Source organism: Antennarius striatus, chromosome 8, assembly GCF_040054535.1.
Source record: "Antennarius striatus isolate MH-2024 chromosome 8, ASM4005453v1, whole genome shotgun sequence".
In the NCBI taxonomy this organism is placed as follows: Eukaryota; Metazoa; Chordata; class Actinopteri; order Lophiiformes; family Antennariidae; genus Antennarius; species Antennarius striatus.
The window spans coordinates 17,758,219-17,779,967 of NC_090783.1; the positions used below are offsets into that span (position 1 = coordinate 17,758,219).

The 21,749-nt window shown below is 39.7% G+C and overlaps 2 protein-coding genes across 4 annotated transcripts in view; both read left to right on the forward strand.

Annotated features, from left to right (window-relative positions):
• adcy9 (adenylate cyclase 9) overlaps positions 1–7,756 on the forward strand; it is a 36,910-nt gene extending 29,154 nt beyond the window's left edge. The window contains exons 10-12 of the mRNA XM_068321591.1: positions 642–671; positions 2,102–2,387; positions 2,760–7,756. Of these exons, the coding sequence (XP_068177692.1) occupies positions 642–671; positions 2,102–2,387; positions 2,760–3,824 (1,381 nt within the window). The 3' untranslated portion in view covers positions 3,825–7,756. The remainder of the gene's footprint in view (positions 1–641; positions 672–2,101; positions 2,388–2,759) is intronic.
• A 150-nt stretch (positions 7,757–7,906) lies between these two features.
• Positions 7,907–21,749, forward strand: part of crebbpa (CREB binding protein a) — a 67,205-nt gene continuing 53,362 nt past the window's right edge. For all 3 annotated transcript variants that reach the window (XM_068320548.1, XM_068320549.1, XM_068320550.1), the window contains exon 1: positions 7,907–8,786. In XM_068320548.1, the coding sequence (XP_068176649.1) occupies positions 8,699–8,786 (88 nt within the window). In that variant the 5' untranslated portion in view covers positions 7,907–8,698. The remainder of the gene's footprint in view (positions 8,787–21,749) is intronic.

Here is a 21,749-nt window from a genome sequence, read left to right on the forward strand (position 1 = left end):
CTGCAACTCCAAGCGTGCCCATATCGCCGCTACTGTGAAAAACCAAGTGTAGCAAATAAATTTGGCGTTTGCCATCATTCCGAGTGGATTAATAAAAGAACCCAAATCGCTGGACATTGGTGTAAACTGGATGGTCAAAGTGAATTTGCAAGCAATGAGACTGACTCTGACAATGACGAGAGGGAACTCGGCGTGTTTGATGACAAAAATTGCCGAGCTGTTCAATTCAGATACAGAAGATTAGGACTTCGATCAATTTGTAACAAAAGAAAATCAAAAAATAACCGAGTGTACTTTAAATGCGTATTAGAATGAAGTTCAACCAAATTCACTGTTTTACTTTCATTACCTTTTTTTAACATGCGCCCAATAATAAGGTGTGCCTTATTTATGATTGAAGTACAGAAATAGACCCTGTAATCAAGACTGCTTCTTATAATCCTGTGTGCCTTATGGTCTGTAAAATGTGGTGCTTGACAGTGTTATGTTTTAGCTGCAAATATTTATGTACATTTTTTCCATTCATGTAGCTCCACCGTTGTATAATATACCCTTATTCAGAAAACAAAGTGGATTTATTCTGATCTTTATTGTTTTATATGATTATTTTCCTTACTGACAACACTCCCATCATCTTCCAGCTCCCGTAATAACAGCCTGCCAGTTCAGGGGTGAGTATCTCCATTGAAACAGAAACAAAATGTGGATGAGGGGCATTTCAAGGGTCTATCTGGACCAATGGCTATAATTTATATTTTTGAAAATTATAGCTGTTTCTTGTTTCATCCTACTTTTTATTCCACTGTTCCCTTTGTATCTCTCCTCCTCTGTCTCTTTCTCTTTGTACACCAGGAGTAATGGCTGCTATAAACTAGTTGTCCACAACCCCTGGGCCACGGACTGGTACCAGTCCATGGGTCATTTGGTTCCGGGCCACATAAAAAGAAAAAAATAATTTACATGACTTCCGTTTTATTTATTTCAGAGTCTGAAAGATGTTTTATTTTGAAAAGTGACGTCTGTGCGGAATTACGCACACACAAATGAGTGCGTCTGTCCTGCTTGACGGTCATGTGACAGGTTATCAGCCCACACAATTAAGCGCCCGCAACCACGCTGGTGTTCTGGATTAAAGTCAAGGCAGATTATCCTGAGATTGCCCAAAAAGTATCGAAAACCCTGCTTCCATTTCCAACCTCCAATCTTTGTGAAGTGGGATTTTCTGCAGTGACCATAAAGAAAACCAAACTGCGGAGTAGACTGGACGTCCGGAACACACTTCATTGCCCCACTGGGGATTAATTAAGTATCTTAAATTAAAAAAAATCTTGAATCTAAATTGTTTTTTTATTGAATTTATATGAAACTCTAATTATCTGAAACACTGAATTTTGGGTTTTTATTAAGACCAAATAATCAAAATTGCTAGAAATAGAGGCTACAAATATTACACTTTGAGATTGGAAAGATGCTCTAGGTCGAGGTCAAGTTTCATACTTCTTACAGGGAATTTTTATGAGCCAGTGTTTGAGTCTGATGCTTTCCCAGTACAGTATTTATCAACAGACAACGTAAGGTTTCTGTGGTAAGGTTTCTATGTTGTGGACATGCAAGCCTTCAAACTTTTCCAGTAACTAGTTTGAGTCAAAACTGTACAAAGAAAAACTGACATAAGAAACATTTTCTTAGGAGTTTATATGTATTTTTTCCCACTGTGTTAATGCTTTATATTGAAAATACATTCTAAATGTTTTTCCAGTCAACAGCAAATTCTTTTCATCTAGTTTGAGCTCAGTTTTTGATTTTGCATATTACATCTTGTGTAATGCTTTTTGACATTGAGAATCAGTACAGTAGGAGCTTGTTATCAGGTTTAGTTGGATGTATTGGCACTGTGAAGTAAAGCTAGTTGTGAGCATTGTTTTTGAGGTAGTGAGTGAAAAAATGCTGATGTCCGAATTTATCAAAGCTGCATTACAAATATTCCATCATGATGTCATTTCATCTAGTAGAGTAACCAATTCGTCATAACAAATCTCCACCTTTGTACCTTTTGTGAAGGTTTAACTAGTTATTCATCCTTTCATCTTATCTTGGTCAGATTGAACATCTCCGCAGCCAGTGATCATGGTTCAGCAATGGTCACTACTAGCCGTGAACTTCCTCCACGACCTCTTGACCTTCTGGTTCCAGAGGCTGTCCTGGCCTTCTTCCTGCTTCTTCTCCTGGTCTGGTTCCTTAACCGTGAGTTTGAGGTTAGCTACCGTCTCCATTATCACGGCAACGTAGAAGCTGACAAACATCGCTTCAAGATCCAGACGATGCGAAACCAGGCTGAGTGGTTACTTGGCAACATCATCCCCATCCATGTTGCAGACCAGCTTAAGGTTTAGTTTTTATTTTTTATCCATTTTTATTTATTTTATTTTTGACTTACAAAGAACATTAAAACTGTGCTTTTTTTTAAAAATCCCAGATGTGGTTTATAAAATCTAAATTATGTTATAAATATTTTTTTCAATCAAATATAATCATGTATATAGAAAAAATTTAAAGTCCACAATACCCAGATTTGCAAACATTTGAAAGACAAACCATAAGGTGTAATTGTTATTGTTTTCTAGGTGGAAAAATTAAGTTATGGAGCTAATCCTACCAAAGTTAATAAATAAATGCTTAAAAAGAAATGGACAGAAAACACTGAGTTCATTTGAAGACAATTCTCCCATTAAATTTCTTATGTCTCATTTTACCCTCAGGTGACCCAGAGCTATTCCAAGAACCACGACAGTGTGGGTGTAATCTTTGCCAGTATTGTAAACTTCAGTGAGTTTTATGAAGAGAGCTATGAAGGTGGGAAAGAGTGCTACCGTGTCCTCAATGAGCTGATTGGAGACTTTGATGAGCTCCTTCGCAAACCAGAGTTTGAAAGTGTAGAAAAAATCAAGACAATAGGCGCCACATACATGGCAGCATCTGGACTGAATGTTCAGCAGCAGGCTGTGAATGATGACGACTCTCCACATGGTCACTTGAGGGCACTGTTCAACTTTGCACTGGAAATGATGGGTGTCCTGGAAGACTTCAATAAGAACATGCTTGGTTTTGGTTTCAAGCTTCGTATTGGATTTAACCATGGACCGCTGACGGCAGGGGTGATTGGCACCACTAAACTTCTCTATGACATCTGGGGTGACACTGTCAACATTGCCAGCCGCATGGATTCCACAGGTGTGGAATGTCGGGTGCAGGTGAGCGAGGAGAGCCACGCAGTGCTCAGTGCCATGGGCTTGGAATTTGACTATAGAGGTACTGTGAATGTTAAGGGTAAAGGTCAAATGAGGACCTTTCTTTACCCTAGAGGTGGGGAAAGTACATATTCAGATCGAACAGAGCTGGGTGCTGGTGTTGGACCCTTGTCCCTGGCATCAACATCCAAAACGACCTCAGGATCTGTTGCCCAGACACCGGCTCTCCCTCCATCTTCTTCCTTTTTTTTCACTTCTCTTCCCTCCTCTTCTCTTTCCACACTCCCTCCTCAACCACAAAGCGCTTTGAGATCTTCAAGATCAGGGTCTGAGCCTGTCAAAGCAAAGTCCATAGAGGTGAGAAAGGAAGGATATGGGAATGCTCCACTTATCTCTGGGCAGCGGCATGCCACAGACTTTCACCTCCCTCCCCATTCTGAAAATGGCCAAGAGCCTTGTGCTTCACCATTGACTCCTCAGGTGCAGGCTGCTCCTCTTGTACTCCAAGAGGAGGGGAATGAAGAGGAGGTCAACGAGTTAACAAAACTCAATGAGGAGTTTTATGCTCGTCTCTGATCCCTCCTCAACTCTGTCCCACTGCTACCCCAGCTACTGCCTCATCGGGACTGACTAAAGCTGTTGCCAGCATATCCCTCAATTTAGGAACGGGTGAAGTGTCTTTAGCATAGATGATAAAGAGAATCACTCAAGTACAAACTGGCTACATTGGCAGTAAGAGGAGTTTCTAAAGCCTTTCCAAGGAAGGATTGGGCCTGTGTTGAGCACAGCAGGAGAGAAGGCTGAATGGGGATCAGATGGAACGAAGTGTTGACTCGATTATTGTTGCTTTTCTCTCTCTTTTTTTTTTTAATTACATGCCTTCGGGACTACAAAACTGAACAAGTAATTATGATCAATGAACAAAGTTTTAACAATCTTAGACCATGTCTTTTCCTACTCTATACTTTATTCAGTATTTTTAAATGAATCCTTATTTTTGTGCCATATAATCTGTTTTAACTTAATCAAAATCTTAACCCTAAGGGAAAATAATTTAAAATTCTGTTCTGAGTGCCAGTGCAGCATGATTGGCTGAGGAGGGAACTAAGAGGAAAAAAGGGAATCAAATGAAGCAGTGCCGATTTATGTATTCTGCTTTCAGTTTGGGGATTTATATTCATTTCTGCTAGAGTCTCAGTAAAAGGAGACATGCAATGAAGCAGGCTACATAGATTTGAATTTATGTAATAGCTAAATGGACATTTTAAGCACTTCTTGCACAGTATTTTCTCAACCACTTTTAATCAGTAGCATTACCATGAAATAGTTTTTGACATAGTTCATGCAACGCTCCTGTCTGCCATAAGTGCAATCAAAAGCACAAAATCAAAAAAGATAAGGGACTTTAGTTTTTATAGAAAAAATGAGAACGTCACAAAACCAGGTATGTACTTTAAATAGAAAGTGATACTCAAACCAAGAGGAAACACTCCCTATAAGTTGTTTGTCATAGACTTTTGTACATTTTCATTATAGTAGATTAATAATAGGATATGGGGGGTACAGATGGGAAAAGATGTGACAAGGGTCCCAGCAGGCCATATACTGTATGAAATGGTGAATAGTCATTCCTGTTTGAATCTTGACCCTTTTGTCAACAAAGAGCCCCTGGGTGCTGTAGTTTTTACCAAATTTTTCTCACACAGGAGTACATTTTTGAGAGGAGTATCACAAAGACTGGGACTGTGAGGGACAATCACTGTGTAGTTCCTTATAGACAATAGATTGGTCTGTGTTGCTTTTGGTGAAAGCACAGGTCAACAAGTGTTTCTATGGTAATTCAATTATGTTCCACCTGTTGCCTTTGCTGATGGAAGAAAAAAGTCATTGTTCAGTCCATCAGTGTAGATTTATTAAATAGTGAAGTATTGTCTGCCTTTAACTGTGTTACACACTGTTGAAGGGATGGGACTATAAAGTCTATGCTACCACAGCTTTTAACAGAGGGAGCCCTCTACTGATCAATATTTTTAATTAAGTTGTGTCACTTTAATTGAGTGATCTATAGGTGCAGTGCAACCTAAACTAGGTGATTGTTTTGTGGTGCCTGAAGGTATGACTGTTTTTTTTGAGTATTTTGGTTTCCAGAATTTTTTGTTGTGATGTTTTCATGAGGATATTGTTTAGTTGTATGTTTGAAATAATGTGCATATTTTGCTACAGTTTATGTTAAATTTCATCTTTACTTTCAGCTTTTTTTTCCAGTTATGTCATAACTGTATGTCGCTATCTGATCACCTCAGTTAGTGTGATAGTGTCTTTCCATTGAACATCTTTGGTTCTCATTGCTCTTTTCTTTGTAAGTCTCTTGATTGCTCTTGTATCTTGTCTGTGTTCGTGAGAAAGATATTTAATCACTCAAAGGCAATAATACTAAATTAAAATGTGCTAAAAAGGGAAATAAATCTAAGAGACCGCTGATAAAACTCGTAATTCTCTGTCACAGCCTAATTTGTGTAGGAATTACAAATACAAAAGCTGAATGTTTTTGAAACTGGGAGAAAAGACGTTGTAGTCTGAAATATGTATACTGATCCCAAAAAATCTTATCACTGCCTGAGCTTGTAGAGCCATTACAAATTATGAACAATTGCTTTTTATGTAGCTTTCTTCATCTGCAGCATAAAAGAAAAACATCTGTTTACCTCTACTCTATGAGCATTTACATTTAGTGTCTTTTGAATCAGGAATATGTTAAGTCAACATGTATGAGCTGTAATTTGTATCAAATGTTAATGAGAGCTCTACTTACAGTAGCATAAGTACCCTGATAATCCAAAGATGTTTCTCCAAAAGCTTTCACTTCAGACTGAGACAAAAAAATAGCCCCACTAAGGTGTGAAAACAGATGAGAATATTGGGAAGTAAGTGTCTGACTCTCACTTTTTGATGATTTATAGGCCATGTCTCTTTAGCCACAGGATGGTGAACAAAACTGACAGAACTTAGTGATTAGTAGATTTTAACTCCACAGGTTGATGGGCACACCACCTCTCCAGTAATGAAAATCTAAGCACATATATAGTGAATGGCATGTTAAAATGAACACTGCCAGTTTTATAATGCTATCTGTAATGGACATTGAAATTTGAATGATTTTGTTTGCATGGGAAAGAATGAGCAGTGCTGTTTGCAAGGCACTCTGCATTTTTGGGTTTGGTTCTGGATCAAATTACCTTGCTCATATTTAATTTCAGTATCATTATTTTTACAATTTTTTTTTAACCATTAAGCATCTCCAAATCACAAAAATTTGTATATTTCAGGTAAGATGGATTTTATCCTCTTACTTTATATTAATGGATTATGTGTGTATGAAAAGTTTTATTTTAGTTTTGACAAAAGAAACTGAAGTGAGGAAATGGGATACAGGTGTACAGTGCTTAAGTACCACTTGTTAAAATTGCCAAAAAGAGTATTGCCTAATGACTCATTAAAATGGTGACATCACCAGACCTTTTAAAAAGAATTCAACCTGTATGTACTCTACAATACTGGGCCAAAATTAGACAAGAGTTCTATATTTAATCTTTGTGTATTGTTTTATGTTTATGAATTAGATGTATTATGTATGTTTTGTGCACATTACCCATGTATCACTAACACAAAACCATAATCTGTACACATTTGCACAAAGCACTCTGTTTATGCATTTATCTTATGTCACATGATTTTTTTTACATGTGTATGTGTCAGATTTTGGCAGGAAACAATGACAAATTGACATCACTCATGAAATAGATTCAATGTGTGTCTATTTTGTTAAGTGCGCTATGATTTCATTATTCTTTTTCAGTGTGAGAGAAATAAATTGAGAAAACAGTTGAGTGCACTGTGACCTTAGCTGGATAGTCAGATCAAGTAGTGCGTTTTGTCTTTTGGAATTGCTGATTAAATTGGAATGAGCTATAGAACCAGGCTGTCAAATTCAAGAAACATATTCACAGAGTCCCAGTGCTGTTATTAAAACAGACTTTTTAATCAACAAACTGATGCCCTTTCTACGCTATAATTTGCTAAATATTTCCTACCAGAGCCTGTAACTTTTGAAGTATGTAGTTACTCACTTTCTCACAAAAAGTTAATAACAGTAGTAGTGGTAGTTTTAGTAATATACATCCAAAGAAAGGCCTCAGTGATGGGGAAATTTTTTTAATAAATGATTGGGGGAAAATTTGATAAAAAAAGTAAGAAATTTTATGGCCACCTACTCCACTGTGTTATTTTTTCCCCTCATTTTTGTATCAAATTTGCTCATTTGCAGGAAGGGCAAACCTCTGCTGCTCTTACGTGATAAAGATAAACATATTTAAAATAAAATACAGATCCTAGAAAATAACATGGAACGTAGAGCTATAACGTTTGTGATGAACTATTTCATATTTTTACTGAATATTAAATATTTTTGTATCTGTATATTCATATTAAATTGTGACTTTTGAACTGACCGCTGAATTGCTTAAACTTATCTAGTACTGCTGCAGCGCCCCTGGTGGTCAACGGGAGCGCCTTTTTTCACGTAGGGCGTGATAGAATGCCCCTCCCCCCCGCCAGCCGATCTGGAAAAGAAAAAAACTTTTTTGTATCGAAGGAATCAACAGCCGCCATCTTGTCGTGGCTCGGATTAAGGATTTCAGTACAACTCGGGATTATACATAGAAATCGAGCATCATTATCGTGATATGACGACGTCCACCCACAGAAAACGACATCCTAACATCGTCTAGGACACATTTTCTACGAAAAATCGGGAATTGGATCTGTGGTCGTCGGGGAAAAAAGCTCCGCACATCTGATTTCCCCTTCGGAGTGCGGTGATTCAGCCCCTGTCGCCATCTGAGAGCAGTATTGTTTACCGGTGGCAAGGGAAAACCATATATTGACTTTCGAAGTGATTTACAAAAATATAGTATTTTCATGCGGTCGTGCATCTTCTGGGGGGCTTTGTGCGTTTGTTGCATGAAGAAATTAGACGTTACGCAAAATGGATACTTGGAGCATCTAGAAATTATGAACATTGCCAGGGAATGAGGCAGTCCACTTGGATTTATTGGATCCTCATTTCGCAGTCGGACTTTTAATGGGAAAGATATCATTAGGGGTTATTTAACGATGATAATGTGGGTGTTGGGTGTTGGATTATCATGGGGTGAATGGCGGTGGCGAAGCGGGGCGCTATTGCATCTCTTTTGAAAGACACTCAGCCAGAGCTAACAGTTAACTTAGCTGGTAGCAGGCAATTAGCTAGCTATTAGCCACCTAGCTAACGTCAGCTGGCAACTAACTTGTTAATGTGCTAACCGGGAAGTTTCAGGTTAGTATTTAAAGTTCCTTGCTATAAGGTAATCTTAATTGTCGACTTAAGAAACCAACCGGACAAGACAACAACTATGACTGAAAACCTGCTGGACGTCGGACCTCCCAACTCAAAGCGGCCAAAACTGAATTCACCTGCCTTGTCGGCATCTGATGGACCAGGTAAAGGCCTCAACACTATTTGCACGTGTAACCACCAATTTAATTCTTAGATACATTTAACTTTATTGAGTAATAGAGTTTTTAATTGAATTTAGTCGAAATCTATGTAGTGCAAAGTAAAGGCAACAGGTAGATGTTACTTTGATTCCACTGTGTGCGTTACAGTTATTATTTCTATTGTGAGTGTGTACTTTGAAGAACCTTTCATGAATTCTTAAGAGATAGTTAATCAGGTGAACTTGATTTGTGCGTATGGAGTAGCGGGATGGATCCTATTCCGTAAAATATTGCGCTACTCAGTTCGGCAATCGTAAAAGTTATTTTACCCCAAATTAGCACACAATTCAATGCATTCTTTAAACCTCAATATTCCTTAACACACACTAGGAACTGTAGCACTGTGAGTGCTGTTGCGTTAATTTTTGACATGATGCACCATTCTGGAAACTGAGCACATGCATGTTTTACTGACAAACCATTTCTTATATATGTTCGACTCCGAAGACATCACACTAGCATTTATTGCTATAAAATCGTGGACAATTTGAGACCTTTTTTGTCCCGCCCGTTTTCAATAATGCAAAATACAGTATGTGTAAAAATTCTGAAAAGTTGGTTGTAGGTTGTATCGTACGTTCGAATAGAAATACTGAATGCATAAACAAATTTATCTCGTTATAAACAGTGCAATAAAAGGTCAGTGTATTTGGAATGGTTGAGGACACAATGGTTTTATATTATACTTGTGCAACAAGTGTTTGATGAATTTATCACACTACCGTCTATTGTTGACACCAGTAAAATATATCCAAAAATATAGGTGTCTCCTCTGTCTTGTGCTGTGATGTGTAGCTGCTGCTTGTCTGCTCTTGTTTTCATTGTGTTACTGTCTTATGTTAAGCTTACAGGCAGAGGCAGAACTGGCTAACTGTTGCTGAACTTGTCAGCTGTTCAATCTTTTCATAGCAATGAAAATTTGACAAAGCTGGGTTCACGGGTGCAATCTTTTTGTTAAAGTTTGTGACTTTGGCATTTTTTAAACACTAAGTACCTCCACCAACAAGAGATGAATTAGGTTATTTGGCTGATGCTTTGTGTATGAGACATAGACTTCTTTGTTGTGATTTAAGTGATTGGTTATTTTTTTCAAAATGAAAAATGTTGCAATGTTGCAGTGGCCCTTACAACTGTCCTTGTGTAAATCACAGCCCAGATCCAGCAAAATCCTCACATGACTTACAGTGGCTCCTCTGAGATTGTCGCCAAACCCCAAAAGTTCAGCTTTGGGGATGTGTGCAGTAGAAACGCATTACGTGAAAGCCCTGTTTCCACAATACTTCTATGCTGAAAATCATTGTTTTGTATGTCTTTCAAAAGCTTTCTACACTCATTATGGCATCGAAATGAGTTTCGAGGTCTGCAGTGGTAGCATGTTTTCTGGAGACTGAGGTACCTCAAATAAAGTGGCTTGCACTTTCTCCAGACCTTTCTACATAATCTGCTGATCCCATAAGTTTTATTTTGGATCAGCTGATTTACCAGGTAGGAGGTCGTAACTCTGTACCCCAGAACCTCAATGAGTTGAGGGCAGCACTTCAAGAAAATTGGGATACCATATCTCAGCAATAACTTGACTTATGAACAGCATAAGATGTCATTGTCAACCTTTAACTGATGCTCAAGGATACAGGACATGCTTTTGAGATGCTGGCATTTTTTGTGGTACCATGTGCACCGGTGTTGTTGACTTTTGTTTAAATATATTGTTTGAGATGGCTAAAATCACCATTGCATGCTTCTACTTTAGTCCCCACTTTCACGATATATCACTGCAGTGTAAACTTTTTTGTATTTCATAAATCTCACCCGAAAGCCAAATACAGTGCTCCCTCGTGCATTAGTGCATCAACGCTCGCGACTTTACCTCATCACGGATTTTTGGTAGCCAGTCACGTGATACCGTACACACAATTTATTAGCTGATGGCATCCGGAAGTGCGCTCCGTTCCGTGAATCTCGGACTTATGTGAGACACAAAAATGCTTTAAACAGTCGATAAGAGGGTGGGAAAAGGTAATATAGGTCGAAGGTGGTTTAATATCAGTATGGGGAGGGTCGTAAATGCTTAAATTACCGTAAATAATAAGATAAATAGTTTGTTAAGACATTTGTGGCTGATTTAGAGAGGTTTGGGCATGTATGGGCACAATGAGAAAGGTTTCCGCCAGAAAAATACATCAGTTTAACTTAGTTTTTTTGGTACCTTTGATATTTGTCTCTACCACATTAAAAATGATTTAACATGGTATGCTTAGTATGTTTATCTTCAGCACAACTTCAAAATGCACGAATCACGGTAAATGTTTGCATCACGTGACAAAATGCACGAATTGCGAGACCTGTTCGAATCACGTGAATAAATGCATCCCCGCCTGTACGATGGAGATAACTTGGATAGAAATATGGTGTCTGCCATCTGATTATACCAATAAAAGAAGCCATTCGAACCACTTGTCTTACATCAGATTTAAACAATCATAACTCTGGTATTCTAGGGTCAATTGGCTCCAAATAAAAACCGGAAGATAATTTCACATCTATACTGACGTACACATGCACCATTATTAAACCATTGTTACTGTCTCGTAAGAATGGTTTAAAAACATCATGCGCGGCCGCCATCATAGTGCTATAAGGGTTAAGAGAGCTGCTGTTAAAATGCCATGACAAAGCATCAAACAGGTATTGGCATTGTTGGTGCCTCTGGAGTTACGCAAACGTAAAGGTACAGGATGCTCTAGAGCAGCGCTTCTCAAATAGTGGGCTGTGACCCCTAAGGCGCCCCACTACTACTACCGTAGTAATTGCACATCTACTACAGTAGTTAGCAGTGGTGTTCTTATTGTTAGATTGTGTGCAGGGAGTATTAGCGCAATGGTGTAGGGTTAGGCGATATGAAGTGCAGTAAACAAACCCTCAAGAGACAACATGAAAAAGTTTTAAACAGAAATGCAAGAAAGGCGGAGAGAGACGAAGATAATAAGACAAAAGCAAGTCAAAATGACAAAGTGGCTGTAGGGCTTGGCTTCACTGTGACTCCAGTGGGAGATGAGGAAAGACTGGTGTGTTTACTGTGTCTTGAAATGCTGGCAGCGGACAGAATGAAACCAAATAAATAAAGGTGCCACTTAAAGACATTACGCCCCGATCACACTGATGTGCCTCTGGAGTTTTTTCAGGGAAGACTTGCCGAATATTGCCAACAATTATCCCGCTTTGTGAATGCCACATCAGTGAACCAGCGAGCTCTGCATCATATAAGGTGTTGTACCAAATTACTGCACTATAAGGCGCACTGGATTATAAGGAACACCTTTAATAAATTGTTAATTTTTTAATTTACTCCATATATAAGGTGCACCGGATTATAAGGCGCATATAATAAAAATAATTAAAATAGATGTTAAAAAACTAGTGGCTGTAGTTGCGTTATCCGTCCACTAGCTAGAGCATTCATGACTGTGAGTACCTTTAATCAACTGTGATTGACCCTATTGTTATTTCAATGAAGCCAACCTGAGCCTCATCAAGGAAACCTGATCACTTGATCACTTTGCCATCTTAGAAAGAAGTCAATACGCATATTAAAAAACCTGACATTAAAAACTGGTTAAATTCATTACATGTGGACCACTCAGTTCAAACAGGGCAGATTATTTCCTGATCTAAAGTTCGAAGCAGATATTTAAGCTCCAACGTTCGTCTTCGTTTATTAATTAAATATTGTTTCAATCGATCGGTAGTCCACTCGGAGGTGAGGTGCAGCTATTTGCTGCTGCACTGTGTGTCCTAAACTATTTTTTAACCAGTTTTTAATGTCAGGCTGCTAATTTACTGGCAAATATGACGCTCTGTTTTACTCGTAGACCTGACTTTAACGTCGGTGTCTCACCGCCGTGAATCTCACAGCACGTTGCTGCCATACAGAATACACAAGTTTAAATTGCGCCCCTCCGCCCCCTCCCCCAGAGCTATCAACTACATTTGCAAATCAGAGCAGCACACCACACACCTTTGTCTAGTCACTACTCTGCTCTTGAAATTTCAGAAAAGGCTGGAAGTTCAGCTTTAAGGGTCTTTCATTCGCCTTTATGCCAGTTTTTCCATGTGTTTCCGCAGACTAATAGAATGGACCGTTACTAGAATCCAGATTACAGCACAATTGCATTTTTTAGACCAATTAAGTTTAAAGTGGGTTATTTCCAGCGCCACAATGGTTGGGAAATACTGAGATCAGTCAGTCAAACTTTATTAATAGAGTTGTTGAAAATTCCCTATGTTTTGCTACGTTATCGTAGCCGGTCACCGGTGCTCTCCGCAGACTGCTCTGCCGTCAGACAGAAGGTCAGTGAGAGCGGTACTTTGGCGACGCCCCTTGACTACAGTTGTTAGGGGGTGTAGGCCTGTGCTTAGTTTGCATGTTCTCTTCGTGTCTGCATGGGTTCTCGCTGGGTTTTCTGGATTCCTCCAAAAACAAGCACTTCAGGTTAATTGGAAATTTCCAAATTGTCAGTAGATGTGAGTGTGTGCATGCGTTTTTGGCTGTGTGTCTCAACGTAGCTTCATGATGCATTGGCGTCGCGCCTGGAGTGTCCCCTGCCTCATGTCCCCGGACGGCTGGGATAAGCTCCCAGGTACACAGACAAAAAATTAACTTCCTTCAAAAAAAGGTCATGTCTTTGTGTGTTTCTGAAACGTTTGACGGTGCCTTCTTAGATTATATTTTTTTGTTACAGCTAAACTTTCTCCACAGAGAAGACGCATAGGTTTTCCATTTACCTCCATAAACATGTCCTCTGACTGCCACCTGGCCTAAAAAGCCCTGTTCTCAGCATCCACTTTCAGTTTAGCCATTTTTGAGGAGGGGGGAAGCTGAAAGTTTTCCTCTGCTCTGACGGCTGATGAATAATGAAGCAGAGGCCCGCTTTCTGTGCTGCGGTGACTTCACGTGCTACTGTTGCATTGTGGGAAATAGTGTTGGTGCGTGCAAAAGACCAGAAAGTGACTGTGGCCTGTGGGCCGGTTCTAATAGTAATTATTTTTTCTTTATTTATTTATTTGGTTTATTTTTTTCTGACATGTTAATATAACAGACTCCCCTCCTTCATCACATTTACAACATCAACAACATCCAATAAAAAAGGGCTGATGAGTAGAAGCCAATAGGCTTGTAAAATTCCCATCTCCCAGAATTGACAACATATTGTAATGAGAGATGTTTGGTAACATACTCAGACTTTAAATGTTTTCAACCAGTTCATTGAATTTTAACAGACATTCTTATCCACTTCCAGATATTAGTCTTTGTCCTAGATATAATTAAATATCATCCAGCCCTGGGTCATAGATATTCTTTAGGGGGTCGGATCTGGCCCCCAGGCCTTCGCTTTGACATGTGCTCTAGAGCAGTGGTCCCCAACCCCTGGGCCGTGGACTGGTACCGGGCCGCACAGAAAGAGAAAATAATTTACTTCCGTTTTATTTATTTTGGAGTCTGAAAATGTTTTATTTTGAAAAGTGACTTCTGTGCGGAATGACGCACAGACAAATAGCGCGTCTGTCCCGCTTGACAGGTCTCAGTCACATGAAAGGTTACCCCTAAATTAAGACCACAATTGCACCAGTGTTCTGGATTAAAGTCAAGGCAGATATCCTGAGGTCACTGAAAAAGTGTCGAAAACCCTGCTTCCATTTCCAACCTACTGTTTTTGTGCAGCGGGATTTTCTGCAGTCACCTTAAAGAAAACCAATTTGTGGAATAGACCGGACGTGCGGAATACACTTCAGGTGTCATTATCTCCCGTTACCCCTAGATCAGTGGTCCCCAACCACTAATTCTCATTATTGTAATTATTATTTGATTGACTTGTTCACCCTTTTATTGGAAATGATCAGTATTTCTTCTACGTTGAATGCACTGATTGTAAGTCGCTATATTTCAAAATAAACTTAATCAGTGCCGTCACTTCAATTGAGTTTTTAATATAATTATTTCTTACATTTATTTCATTTACAGAAATAAATGGTGGTTTGTTGTTTATCTTGTAATAAAAGAATCTTTTTGTTTTTCATTGGACGAGAGGAAGTCATGACCCAAATGCATATTTAATGATCGGGAGCGTTCGGGTCACTTCGGCTTTTTCCGTCAGCATGCTTCGACTATTTCCGTCGGCTGCTACTTCCATCGGCATGCCTCGGCTATTTCCGTCGGCCGCTATATCCGTCGGCATGCTACGGCTATTTCAGTTTGCTATTTCTGTCGGCACATGCCTATGGAAATGACGCCGCTAGCGAGAGAAAATTTTGTTATCGCTCGGGGATTGTCGCGAGTCCAAAAAAGTTGTAAGTTTTAGCCTTTTTTCCTAAAAATAAGAACGCTACAAGCTAAAAACTAAAAAAGCTACTAAACTAAAAAGCTAAACAAACTGAAAACCTTGTAGCCAATCTGGAATTTACTTCGCCTATGGCGATGTGGCGAATGGCTAGCGCAAGCCCAGAGTTCATACAGATTAGACGGTAATTGAAAGTCGCGCTAGCTGCTCTAATCGTGCTAGCTACACCAGTGAGGCTTGTCGTGATAGCCATGCTAGAAGTGCTAGTCGCGCTAATTATGCTTGCTGTGCTAATCGTGCTAATTGCGCTAGCAAGGCTGGTCGTGTTACTAGGTGTGCTGGTTACGTGCTGGTCACGCTGGTCATGCCAGCTGCTAATTGCACTGTCAATAATCGCGATGTGAATACTGTAGTTATTATCATTAGTCCAAACAAGTGTGTTCCTGTTTCAGTTTGTTCAACCTTATTAGGTGTGATATTATGTATGAATGGCCTGTCTGCAGGTCAGGTTTTCTTGTAGAGGGTGAAATTGGGACCGGGTTCAGGACCGGATAGCGCTTGTTGCTCTGTTGAAGGAGGACGCATCCATTGGATGGAGGCGATTCTGGAGAGCGCACTGAAATACAAAACCGAGTCACGAAATTATGTTCTGTAATGCTACAAGTTACTGATTACATGCCAGAAATCAACTGTTCCCTGTGTGGTGCCTCCTCTCTGACCGGAGTTATGGTTGTGGATAAGGTGGTTCCAACACACAAACAGTCCCCCCAATTATATCTCTAATAGATGGTAATTACACGAAGGACTCATTTATTAAAATAATGAAAACAAACAGTGGATACAGAAAGTTAGAGCTTCTCTCTGCAAAGACGGTGAAGGAAAGGACACGCAACATCACCAATCAGCAAATCAAGGACATTAATTCAACTCCAGTATACTCAATTAAACGTGATGAGTCCTGTGAGGTGATCGAAATTGAACAGACAACGCTGTTGTGCAGGTATGTAAACTCTGATGAGCCGCAAGAAGAAACGATTGGATCAACAGCTCTGCTTAGAACACGTTACCTAAACATGCACAATGAAAGTCCCCAGGAGCGGAAACTTTAGTCATTGGAGCTCAAGCTGGCCGTATTCATCAGGCATGTACAGCGAGGCTCCCTCTCCTCCCCTCCCTGAAAGAGTACAGAGAAGCAATCACCATCACACACTGAACGGGTATTACTGTATTTAGGAGCGATCGTCGATATGTGAGCTGCATTTGGGAACATATTTAACAAGTTCATCAATGCAACAAAACATAATACAGTAATATAATAATGGAAGATAAACTGAAAGCACCAACTATGGTACAGCAGAGTAGTCATGTAGTGTGTCATTCTCTCCAGGATGCGTTGCAAATAATCATGAATGTCATTATGTATTTGTAGACTAGTTTATCAATTTGATAGTAGGCTAACATAGCTAATATAGACACTTAGAGCTTGTGTTGTCTTCATATAAGGCTTATAATTTTTTTGCGGCTCCCGACAGGTTTGATTTGAGGTTTTTTTTTTGGTCTAAAATGGCTCTTTGAACGTTTAAGGTTGCCAGCCCCTGGTTTAGGCTTAGGACATTAGGCATTCACTTGTGTGCATGAGTTCTTTGGTAAAGCAAATTTTTTATAACCAAACCATAAGCTATTATCTCTAGATAGATGTAAAACTTAATAATCACTTGAAATATTTATTCATGAGCACTAATGTGGATGAATTCAATAATGTGGTCTGATCTGATCCAATAACAGCTATGGGTTCAGAGGTGTCTAGGTGTCTTATCCTCCACAAGGTTGTTAAAACAACTTGTGACATTGAGTATGCCGTTCACTTTACAAGTCCAATCAAAAAGACGGCAGAGTCCCCTCATATGTGTAGGAAGTAGGAGAGACTGCTACCTGTTTGCATCGGAAGTACAGTATATGGCCGCTGTACCATGGAGTTAGAGTAACTGAATTTCTTTTTAAACCTTTTTATGTACTTTAATTATCGGCAGCAGAGCATGGGCTGACTTCACCAAAAATGCCAATTTTTGACCAAACTTCAATTTATGTATTTTATTTTTTAATGTCTCAGCTATAGTGAATCTAGTGAGTCCAGCGGCAACTCTACAGTCCAGGGATTGCAGTGAAGGGGATGTGATTTTAAAGTTCAAACCTTTCTTGATTTTGTATTTTCTCACAATCGCGACACAAGTGTGACCTGCCTGAATTTCTCCCACTTACAAAGTTTGACTATTGTCTTTCTCGTCTCTTCTCATCTTCTCATAATACATGCTGATGTCATTGAAAAAGAAGTACTGCTGCCGTTTGCAGGGGATCAGTTTACTGTATTATTGTTGAAGTATGGCTTTGTTCAGGAGGTCCCCCAGACCCCGTTTTGCTCAAAACATAATTCAAAAGTTGGAATCCAACTGACGTCTGCAGACGTCAATAAGTTAAGCAGACACCACAAGCCATTTTAACAATGGCATTCAAGTTGGTTTCACAATATGAATCATCTTTCGTCACTGGACTTGCGCTAGCCATTCGCCACTTCGCCATAGGCAAAGTAAATTCCAGATTGGGAATTTACAAGGTTTTTAGACTGTGTAGCCACAGTGGCGTTCTTATTTTTACGGAAAAAAGTCTAAAACTTAAAACTTTGTCGCTTGCTAGCGGCGCTTGCTATTGCCGCTAGCGAGTGGCGCTAGCGCTGCTATTTCCGCATGCCGACGGAATTTAGCCGAAGCATGCCGACGGAAATAGCTGAAGTGACATGAACGCTCCTGATCATTAAATATGCACTCGGGTCATGACCTCCTCTCGTCCAATGAAAAACAAAATATTGTTTTTTTACAAGCTGAACCGGCGTATTTGTGTACAGCAAGGCGAGGACGATCGATGAAAAGAATCCAGTGTTTTATAGTAGAGTTTGTGTTAAAAGTCCTCATTAATAAACAAATGGTGAATGCTGAGAGGGGGCAGGAGTGGTGACAGACCGATCAGAAGGTAAATGAAAGATATTGTCAATACGTGTTTTGTAGTCTAAGACTTTTGATACCTATGACTGGCAGGAATAACCAGCGATGCATGTAAATATGTATTCACCTCGCTTGCTATTTTTCATGCCTTTTAAAATTGAAATGAAAAATCATGTTGTTGAATTAAAAAAATAAAATAAAATAAACTATGGCATACCAATGGTGTTGGTGGTGGTCAAAGTTAAAATTTCTTCTAGTCTAAGTAAAACTTACACGAGTAAACATTGAGTAATATTTTGTATGACTGTATCTTCACATAGTGAATGCAAGTTTTCAATTGTTGAATCTCACATTCATACCTGCATAAAGTAGGACAGAAATAAAGATAGTTAAGCTTGAACTGTTGACTTTAGTGTATTTTTGTAGGTAAACTGAACCAAAGATTTTGTCCGCAAAATGCACCAGAATGCAGGAAAACAACCCCATTTTCTAAAACATTTCCCGGGGGAGGCCGCCGGACCCCCTAAAGTGTGGGGGGGGTGTCCCCCCATGCCCCCTGCAATGAGCATTGGTCGTCCGCGCACTGCACCACTGTCTTGGACACAGAATGTGGCCTTTTGTGGCTTGCTCAATTCTTTTACACTGAACCACAGTGGCTTAGTCATACTACCTCCTAGTGCAAGCCCAGCGTCAACATTGTCATGGCTGTAATTGAGAAGGCAAAAGTTGCTAAAAAGATGGTTTTTGATAGGAGACTGTTCCACTTGCTTTAACCTGGTTTGGGCCAAAGTAAAAGCAGGTTTTATCTGAACAAAGCATCATAGAGAATAGGAAGAATATCAAAATAATTGGGAGTCAGCTGGAACAGGTTAATGCTGTGCTCCAGCTCGTCTTCCAACTCCTTGCCTTGTTGCCACAGAAACTAAGTTTCGTTTTCTTAATTTTGGTGCAGTTTATCCTTTTGCTTCCTCCACTTTCAAACCATAGATTCGTTGATCTTAAATTCCCTCGTGGCTGCTCTATTACCATTCACAACCACGTAACTGATATCCAGGAGTATAAATTTCGCTTCATATGTGTGTAATGAGCAGCACGGTGCGTAGTGGGAAGTGCTGTTGCCGCACAACAAGGCAGTTCTGGGTTTGAGTCCCGCTCTGAGAGGAGTTTGCATGTTCTCCCCGTGTCCGCGTGGGTTCTCTCCAGGTTCTCCGGCTTCCTTCCACCTCCAAAAACATGCGCTTCAGGTTAATTTGCCATTCCAAATTGTCCGTAGGAGTGAGTGTGTGTGTGTGTTTGTGTTTGTGTCTGTGTGGCTCCGCGGTGCACTGGCGTCGCACCCGGTGTTTCCCCCCACCTCACGCCCTGAGACAGCTTGGTTAGGCTCCAGCTCCCCTCGACCCTCGTAAGCGGATGAAGCAGTCAGTGAAAATGAATGAATGTGTGTTTCTTTGGTGATGCCGTTGTCGGGGGTCTTTAGCCAAATAAATGTGTTACAGTCCGGAGGTGTGGTACCGGAAGTGTGCCTGAGGTAGCTTTTTGTCATGTTCTCTAATTGTTTTATTGCTGCCGGTGTACGTAGTGACATATTACGTCCTACGTCGGTGGAAAATGTCACTCTAGCGGAGCGCTAACTAAATCGCACAAAAACATTTTTACAGACTTTGGACCTAACGTGTACACATTAGACATCTCGTTAAGACGCGCAGTGTTGATTGAGATAAAGTATTGACTTAGCCCAACAGTTCAATACACTTCACGAATACAATACGTTTTGTCTTACCTCTCCGGTAACATCCCATGTTTCATTAGACTGCGTTAGCTCCCTGGTGTTTCTAGCCAGCGATCTCTTGTTGTCCGTGATGATTGCAGGGAAACACAGCTTTAATTACCTCCTGTCCATGAACATCTGTTGTTGTCTCTACTGATTTTGTCACATTTGTAAACACTGTGTTTTAAATCCTTTGCGATGTTCAACGGTGATCTCGGTAGGATCAGCCCCTTATATTGTCGACACAATGAGCATCGAAATCACATTCAGCAGACATTCAGCAGACTGAAAAAAGTAAAGTAAGAGCAAAATAAGAAAAATAAGAGCAAAACACGTAGTAAAGAAGTTACTGAAAGTTATAAAAAGTTCCAGACTATGATGATCGATCGGTTGTTAGTGCGCACATTCATGTGGCGCATTCATGTGGCGCAAACAAAAAAAACAGGGGGGGTGTTGTTAGAGAGAGCTCCGAGGCACGACCATTATCACTGTGTGGAAGTGATTTTATCAGTGTTCAGAGTTATGAGGATCACGAATAAGTTTGGGGCAAGACATTTTAAATACAGTAATCCCTAGCTTATTCATGGTTCAAGATGCGCGGCTTCACTACTTAGCAGATGTTTAGCAGTTCCGTGTATTAAAGAAACACTTTTCTTTAATACAAAAGTGCTTTAAACATAAGAGTGTGGGAATATCAGTATGGGGAGGGATCATAAACTTTTTAATTACCGTAAATAATAAAATAAGTGGTTCATTGCTATGTTGTGGAATTTTGCTTTTTGCAGGTGGCCCTGGAACGCGTTAACCACAAATAATGAGGGATTACTGTACAGTGTAGTTGGACATCTGGCAGCTGAATAGCATGAATTAATAAACACAACCTTTAAGGTGGGAGAGGCCTTGAATTATTCTTTAGCGTATGTCAGGGGTCACCAAATGGCGGTCCGGATCCGAATCATGTGATGGTTCTGTCCGGACCTGTGACCTCTCCATGATAAATTCAGGAGAGTGGATTTTCTTGGAGAATTTTTTCTGACGGTTGCGGCTACAGACAGCAGGGGCTGCTCCTCCAGTTAATATGGTAATAGTGCCACTCAGTTCAGCCAATCAGATCGTTTCTTTACCCTGTCTGTCAGCGCACCTGGAAGTGAGACAGCTCGCTGCTGCTACCACTGTGAGTTTACCACTGCAGCGGAGCACAGAGGGAGGGAGACAACGAGGACAGAATTGCTCCAAACAAAGGGAGATTGATGATGAAAACCGCTGGTTCATGGGTCATTCTCACAAAATCTTGGTTTCAAAGATTTCAAGAGTGGAATTTTTAAAAATATCTGCATCAACAAATGTCTTTTTAAGGCATCAATAACAAAGTCTAAAGTATTTCTGATTGTTAATTAAAAATATTTTCTAACAATTGAAGACCTTTTTGAACATATTTTCTAAAACATGTCCATAAAAATCTCATTACCACAATGGACCGAAAACATCAATACCATAAAGAAAGCCAATTATTTTTCAAAATTTTAAAAGTTGATTTTTAAGTCATGCACAACTACTTGAAATTATGCTGTAATAAAAAATGTTAAATTTATATTTTTATATGATTTTGATGATGTATCTGCAAGCGTAGTTCTTGCTGTAGTCCATGTGAACAATTATCTCTTTCTGGGTCAGGGTCTCTCTCAAGCTCCTCATTCTTTCAAACTGGTGCCTAATATTGTAAAAATGTATGGAGAATTTTGGGAGGTGGTCCTGAGTGAGCTCCATTCAGCTTTTCAGTTGAATTATGCCTTTTATCCAGAAGAAT